Source organism: Mus musculus, chromosome 8 (assembly GCF_000001635.26).
Source record: "Mus musculus strain C57BL/6J chromosome 8, GRCm38.p6 C57BL/6J".
NCBI classification, from domain to species: Eukaryota; Metazoa; Chordata; class Mammalia; order Rodentia; family Muridae; genus Mus; species Mus musculus.
Genome location: NC_000074.6, coordinates 21,632,829 through 21,640,980, shown reverse-complemented (window position 1 = coordinate 21,640,980; position 8,152 = coordinate 21,632,829). Strand labels below are relative to the sequence as shown.

The following is an 8,152-nucleotide window of genomic DNA, read 5'->3' as shown; positions in this document are numbered from 1 at the left end:
AGGATACACTTGGTGGGGTCACAGAACCGAGATGTCTGCTGCAGATGCTCAGGCAAAGCACTCCCACGCCGGGCTAATCCCTATCCTCAGAAGTCTTAAGATCCCGAGGCGGGTGTTGTGGGTAGCTGGCAGGTGTCAGCCGACTCTGTACCCTAGCTACCCTGGTGCTGCTCAGACCGAAAGGGGCTTGTGCCCCTACTCAGGCCGGGTTTTCTGCTTCCCTAACTAATGCAGTCTCAGGTCCCCCATGATTGGATTGGAGCAGATGCTGTGTTCCACTCACCAGAAGTCTTAAGTTCCTGTGGCGGGTGTTGTGGGTAGCTGGCGGGTGTCAGCCTACTCTGCGCCCTAGCTACCTGCCCTAGCTACCCCGGTGCTGCTCGGACCGGAAGGGGCCAAGTATTTCTTCCTAGCATTCTGTTACTTGGTTCCAGAGTCTTGCTTGGGACAATTATCAAGCACACACAGAGAGAATTTGCTGTAAAAACTTTATTTGCATAGAAAGGAAGAGGGAGGTCTAGTGCATAACACCTGACAAATAACATTCTTTTTCGAAATCTCAAGTCATATGACAAATATATTCTTCATGTTCTCAGTGCTAAGTGGCAACAGAGTTGGAAGGTGTGGCCCTGGTAAGTGCTGGCTCCAGAAAGCCGTTGTCCAAAACAACAATCTGTGAGTCTACAATCACAGATCAAGTCTGACTTCACATCTGGGGATACAGAGATCATATGAAGTACTTAGTACTTGAATCAGCAGGACAGAAGCGGTCTGGGAAAGATATATGCTGGGTGAAATGGCTTCTCCACATTGATAATTACTGCCAGCAGCATGAGCAATCAGGATTAATATAAATAAATGTGCATGGTAAGCACAAAACTAAAGACTAAGCCCCACTTGTCTTGCTTGTCTTCATTTTTGTGTGCCTGCCATTACACAAATATCTAAACACACATCTCCATTTTCTAAAATATAATAGACATAAATAGTCCAAGACTAGCCATTTAGATCTTGAAGAAAACACTAGCTACTAATTCTCTTTATTTATTCCCATGATAGTCACAAACAAATCTTTGAAGAAAGAAATTGATCTGTATAGTTCTTGCTGTTCAATGAGGAAAATAAAGAAGTAATAAAGTTATCCTGTCCCGCGGGATTCAGTTATTCGTGGGTGCGAGGAGGACTGCAAACCTGGAAGGAAATGGGAGGAAGGGAAGGAGAGGCAGGAGACCAAGAAGATGGTACCTATCAAGGTCTCCTTTATTATGCTGCAGTGCCTTCTTTTAAAGCATACATCGCAGGGAATAGGGGAGAGGTTGAGGGGGAAATTTACAAAGAATAAAGAAGCAGGCATCTGCTGACATGTGGGCTGAAGTCAGGCGCCAGGCAGCGGGCACTCTGCATCTTATCTCTAGAACATAGATCCTCCTTGACAGGCTTAGGTGTCAGGATGGGCTCAGGTGTAACTCATGTCCTTGGATGGCATGGAAGTTCAGGAAGAGATAGGGAAGAGGGGACTATAATTCAGCTTTTACAGATTCAGGTACCAGGAAGGGAATAGGAAGGAGGGAGTGATAACCAGCTCCTAGCAGGAGGCCATTTGGCCTGTTAGGGAGATTGTGAAGGGCTCACTTTCTCACGGGATGGTCTCTGACATAAAGCCACCTGGGTGACCCAATTTCAGAGCTTATTTGTACTCCTCTCTACTCCATGTTTCAGGCATGATGAGGTCTCTCCCCTGCATCTTGGAGAGTACTGCATTTATCCATGCCAAATGATGTGGAAATATCCTGGTCCTCCTTGACCAACTGTTCTTGGTCTGGAGCCTCCTCACTGCTTCCTTGGTGAGATCCTGCCTGGGTGTGCAGGGCCAGCAGAAGAAGGGTGGTGAGCAGAGTGAACATCCTCATAGGGGTGGGTTTTCTAAGAGATAAAAAAAAATCTGAAACTGTTGCATTAAGTCCCCTCCCAAATATGCCCTGGTAATGAAAACACAACACAGTTATTATGATTACATGCTGTGCACCTAAATTGGGCAGATCTACCACTATACTACCATCTTCCACAGCTTATAAGACCCCTTAGAACTTGTGATTTCTCCAGGCAATGTGCTTCTGCTCTGCTTTTCTTTTTCCTCCTAGTCTGCCTCTTCTCCCTCTTCCATTTTCTCTTTTCTGTCTCTCTCCCCCCTTCTGTTCCACCTTCCCTTTTATCTGCCCAATCATCAGCTCTCCTTTATTTTACAAATTAAGGTGGGAAGCAGGTTTACAGGAAGTCACATGAGTGCTGACTCATTCCTGGTTCACAACCACTTACAGGAAAACACAATTAACATTAAATAAAATTAGTCCCAGGGCTATCCACAAGATTTCCCTCTTTCTGTTGAAAGACTCTGAGAGGAGCCCCTTGCTCAGGCCTCAGGACAATAGTGGACACCCAAGAACTCACGATAGACCGAGCTTGTTGCAAACCACATGAGGCTTTATTCGGGGAAAGCCAGAGCTCTGGGGATGACTCATATCCCACGCAGGGGTAGAGGAGTCAACCTCGAGGGGAAAGAGGTCCCAGTTTATATAGGCCCTCAGAGAGGAAGGAGAAGGGGGAGAGTAGGGGATTTCCAGATCTAAACAATATCTATTCTCAAGAAATGGGTATGGGAGGGGTACAAGGAAAGAGTCTAATGAAGGTGCAGCAATGGGCACATACCTGGTCAGAACATTGGCAGACACACAGGTTCAAGGAGTGGCCAGAGCATTGTGCACCTCTATTTTTCTAAATCAGTGAAGCTAGTTCTCCTAACACTGACATCTATCTTGCCAATTTCGGGGCTTCTGTGTTCTTTTACATTCTGTCACGATCTTTCACTGTCAAATTAAAAGAGTATTTTATCTCAGATATAATTGAACATAACTATTACTATTTTGTAATTTATAAAGTACAAGAGATCTAAAACCCAGTCCATAATGTTTGTTAATTAAACAGAACCTCTGTCATCTATCCTTACTTAAAGACTTATAATTCTATATCTGGCTATGTCTTGGCCTTAGATTGAATGCCATCTGAAAATCATCCTCTTTAAACTGTTCCTCTCAAAATAAAAAGCCTGGGTTGGATAGGAGACTATGTAGTTTTTCAACCCTATCAGAAATCCAAAAATGACTGATATTAACTGAAAATATATAGGAAAACCTAAAACAGATTCCAAATCTTAGCCAATTTATAGAGACCTCTGATCACTTGGACAGTCCCTTACTTCAACACGTTGGAGCTTTGGTCTTCAGCCTACTGGCCATGGTCATTTGACAGACTTAGAGAAACAGGAATATTAAGGACTATCCTACACTCTCTCGGCATAATTCAGCTGTCCTTACCTGTAATTGTGTCCTTTCTTTGGACAATATTATATCTTTAGATGAAATGAGGCAATCTTTGCTTAGTGGCTGTTTTGCCACAACTGGAGTAACTCAAAGATGCTCATTTTGGCCCTTTAGTCTTGCAAACTTTATATGCTCCAGTACAGGGGAACACCAGGCCCATGAAGTTGGAGTAGTAGGGGAGCAGGGCGGGGTGAGGATATAGGGAACTTTCTGGGTATCATTTGAGATGTAAATAAAGAAAATATCTAATAAAAAATTTCAACAATCAATCAAAAAACAAAACAAACAAACAAACAAAAGTCTTCTTTGAATCCAAGACAGAGAAAGCTGTCAAGAGCAGACTGGTCTCAACTACAAATGAATAAATAACAATAAAGGTCACATTATGTGGATTTCTGTTGTTTTTGAAAACCAGCTATGTTTAGTAATCTAGACTCTTGTCTGTTAACTACTCTCAGACTTTTCTAATTAAAATAACTGAAAACACTCTAAAGATAAACTCAGAGTCATGAATTTCCTATTTGGCCCTTAACTCACAGGCTTACACATCTCAGATCTGTTTAAAATAACAGCAATAGAAGGACTGGGTCTAAACCCTGTATTTCAAAATTTTTAATACCAAAGACAACCTATAGTAACCACCCCAACGGGTAAGTTTAGGGAACTGGAATGATGACTCTTCACAACTTCTTCAAGCTGAATACGGGCGTTGAGATATTTTCGAAGGGAGGGGGAAGGGTAGGGAAATGGGGGAGTTAGTTGGCCTTAAGAAGACCACACCAATGATTGTATTAGTCTCTGATGACTGTGTCCTGACTGGATTCAGATGAATAACCAAGACATCAGGTTTTCAGGCAGGTCAGTTCAGCATGTCTGAGGATGAAATTCACCACGACTGTATATTCTGTAATGTATAAATCTCAAAATGAAATTTTAGTATCATTAAGATAACCTTTTTGTTTGATTGTTTGGAATCTAGTTCTCAGGTGGTCTCCCTCTATCAAATCTGATCCATATAACTCTGGAAGGTGTAAATACCTTAATCACATTTTCCAAAAACATAAAGATAAAACCTTTTCAGCAAATCAGCATATCCTTCAGCTGGTAACCAGGAAAACCTGTAGCTTGCCCTCTGTTCCAGAGGAACAATAAAACAACCACAATACTCAAAATCACACACATTTCAGCCTATTTAGGCCATTCTAATTTGTCATGTCAGGATTTAACCCCAAAATTACCATGGAACCCACATTAGACAGAATATGAGTCTCTTGCAGACTTTATTATACCATTTTTAAAACCATAAATTCATACTTCTATTTTCCTTTCCTTTACTCTTTCCTTTCTATAACTGCTTATAAGAAGTAGCTTGTCAAACTAGGATTTAAACCCAAAATTCCTGTGGAGCCCATGTTAATCAGAATATGAGTATCTGGTAAGACTTATTAGGGTACTCTATACCATGTGCCACAGGCATTTATTTAATTAATCCCCATTTTAATAACTATCTGTTATCCACTCTACTTGGAGCCACAGACTTCTACTAATTAATACCTGTTCATAGCAGGTGATTATCACTGCTCTCTCTACTTGGAGTTAGTAACTAATATTCCCTATCTATCTGAACATGAAATTTCTCATAATTAATGAGCTCTCTACCTAGAGCAGCCATCCTGTCTGTTGTGTTCTCTCCCAGGAGTCACAGACATTTTTTATACCATCTATCTGTTGTGTTCTCTACCAGGAGCCACAGATATTTATTTAATTAATACCTATTATAATATCTATTTGTTATGCTCTTTACCTAAAGCCTCAGACTTCTATTAATTAATACCTGTTCATAGCAGGTGATTATCACTGCTCTCTCTACTTGGAGTCAGTAACTAATATTCCCTATCTGGCTCTGAACCGCAGGTAAAATTTCCCTTCTTTATGTACTACACCTAATTATAAAAGATGCAGCTTGTCAATCCAGGATTTAAACCCAAAATTCCAGTGGAGCCCACGTTAGACAGAATATTAGTATCCTGGAAGACTTATTAGTGAACTATATCTTTATACCATCTTCAAGTATCAAAAGGTTATATTTCTCTCTTTATAGAAATGAATTACCTGGTCCAGAGTCCTTTGTACGTTTGTCTCCCAATTCTTTATTCACAATGAGAAGCTGAGTGTAAAAAGATGTGAGTTGCCTGTGTCCCTGTTTGGAGAAGGGGGAGGCAGGGTGGCCACAGAGCAAAGGATATAGGGAAGCAAACACAGAAAGGCTCTCTCAGGCATAGATGCCTCTCTGGTGTTCTCTGTAGGCCCCTTACATATAATCAGATTCAAATCCATACTGATACAACCTAGGTCACTGCCCAAGCCCCATTCAGGGGTTGGGGGTCAGTGAATTTTTATCTCAGGTCAGTTGGATTCAAATCAATACCTTGGGTGCCATTTGTGGCAGTAAATCTCCTCCCAAATATGCCCTGGCAATTAAAACAGAACACAGTTTATATGATTACATGCTGTGTGCCTAGATTGGGCAAATCTACCGCTATCCTACCACTACCATCTTCCACATCTATGAGACCCCTTAGAACTTGCGCTTTTTCAAGACCATGTATTTTTGCCCTGCTTTTCTTCTTCCTCCTCCTGTGCATCCTCTCACTCTTCCATTTTTTCCTTCCTCTCTCTCCTCCCTTCCTCTCCACCTTCCTTTTTATCTGCCCAATTGTCAGCTCTCCTTTAATTTACAAACTAAGGTGGGAGGCAGGTTTACAGGAAATCACCTGAGTGCTGACTCATCCCTTGTTCACAACCACTCACAGCAGAATGGAATTAACATTAAATATAGTTAGCCCTAGGGCTATCCACAAAAAGGAACTCTCTCTCTCTCTCTCTCTCTCTCTCTCTCTCTCTCTCTCTCTCTCTCTCTCTGTGTGTGTGTGTGTGTGTGTAATGTTTGTGTGTTTGTGTATGTCTGTGTAGGGAATGATCTGAGAGAGGTCCTGCACGGAAAATGTATAAATTCAATAAGGAGAGGGTTTTGTCCTCAAGGTCTTGTTGACCATTTTGTTCTTACAGCTTCCTTATGACAGGCCTTGGTCCTCATGTTTGGTGGCTGCATTTGGTGTAAGCAGAAGATGATGAAGAGGACCCTGATATTTTCCTGTCACCACTTGGATTTGTACTTACACTTGAATGAGTGTTTACTTTTTAATGTAAAGAAAGAAGAAAAGAAACACCACTTTGATGCCTTTAGTCTAAGAAATGATACCTCTAACTCTTTGAAGGTGGATTCTTATCTGCTATCTGAAGGTTTTGACTCTAGAATCAGACCTGGATCTTGATGATGGAGAGAATCAATGCTTGTTTACCATATTGACCCTATCAACCTATGGATGAAATGAGCTCTGGTGACTCTAGGCAAAGCATTGGTCTAAGGAGGATGAGTATTTATTCTTTATACTTTTAGGAAGTATGAATGGCAATTACGATAGTAAGTACTAAAGCTAACAGCCTAATTATTTCAGGCAGAATTGGAAATTTAACTCAAGTAAAATGAACTAAAGACCTGGACATAAGATGTAAAACTACTAGAAGAAAACTCAGAATTGGTTCTGGGAGGTAATGTCTTGCATGACACCAAAGGTACTGAGAACAAGGCAGGTGGGCAAATGGGATTGTGGGATTGCACTGGGCTGGGCAGCTTCTGCATAGGAGAGGAAATAAGCATTGTGGTGAGGTGACAGTCTAGGACATGTTGGAAAAATATAGCAAAGCATACATCTGAATAGAAACTAATATCCAAAACATATAGACAGCATATACAAATCAGTAGCCAAAACCAAGCAATACCAAGAGATATTTCTTAAAGTAGAAAGACATTTTATTTTATTTTTTATTGGATATTTTCTTTATTTACATTCCAAATGTTATCCCCTTCCCCCACCTCCCCCAAGAAACACCCTATCCCATCCCCCCTCCTTCTTCTTCTATGAGGGTATTCCTCTATCCACCCACTCATGACCACCTCCTCGCCCTCAGTTCCCCTACACTGGGGCAACTATTGAGCCTTCATAGAACCAAGGACCTTCCTTCCATTGATGCATAACAAGGTCAACCTCTGCTACATATGCTGCTGGAGCTATGTGTACTCCTTTATTAATGGCTTAGTCCCTGGGAGCCCTTGAGGGACTGATTGGTTGATATTGCAGTTCGTCTTGTGGGGTTGCAATCCCCTTCAATTCCTTCAGTCCTTTCTCTAACTCCTCTATTGGGGATCCCTCGCTTTGTCCAATGGTTTTCTGCCAGTATCTGTCTCTGTATTTGTAAGGCTCTGGCAGGGTGTCTCAGGAGACAGCCGTATCAGCCATATCAGCCATATACAGCATGCACATCTTGACATTCACTATAATGTCTGTGTTTGGTAATGTATATGGGATTGATTGCCAGGTGGGTCAGTCCCAGGATGGCCTCTTGTTCAGTCTCTGCTCTACAATTTGTCTCCATATTTGCTACTGCTTCTTCTAAGAAGGACTGAAGGACTCACACTTTGGTCTTCCTTCTTGAGCTTCATGTGACTTGTGAATTGTATCTTGATTATTTGAAGCTTTTGGGCTAATATCCACTTATCAGTGAGTGCATACCATGTGTGTGCTTGTGTGATTGGGTTACCTCACTCAGGATTATATTTTCTAGTTGTAGTGGCTATTCCTGGTTGTCAACTTGACAATATTTGGAATGAACTACAATCCGGAATTGGAAGGCTCACCAGTGACCCTTATCTG

The 8,152-nt window shown here is 41.6% G+C and overlaps 1 protein-coding gene across 1 annotated transcript; it reads right to left on the bottom strand.

Moving 5' to 3' along the window:
* Positions 1-584: 584 nt before the first annotated feature.
* On the bottom strand, positions 585-1,910 carry Gm15313 (predicted gene 15313). The gene is made up of 2 exons (XM_030243913.1): positions 1,742-1,910; positions 585-715 (listed from the first exon to the last, which is right to left on the bottom strand). The coding sequence occupies exons 1-2, from the start codon at positions 1,908-1,910 to the stop codon at positions 585-587; spliced, it is 300 nt and encodes a 99-aa protein (XP_030099773.1).
* Between the last annotated feature and the right edge of the window lie 6,242 nt (positions 1,911-8,152).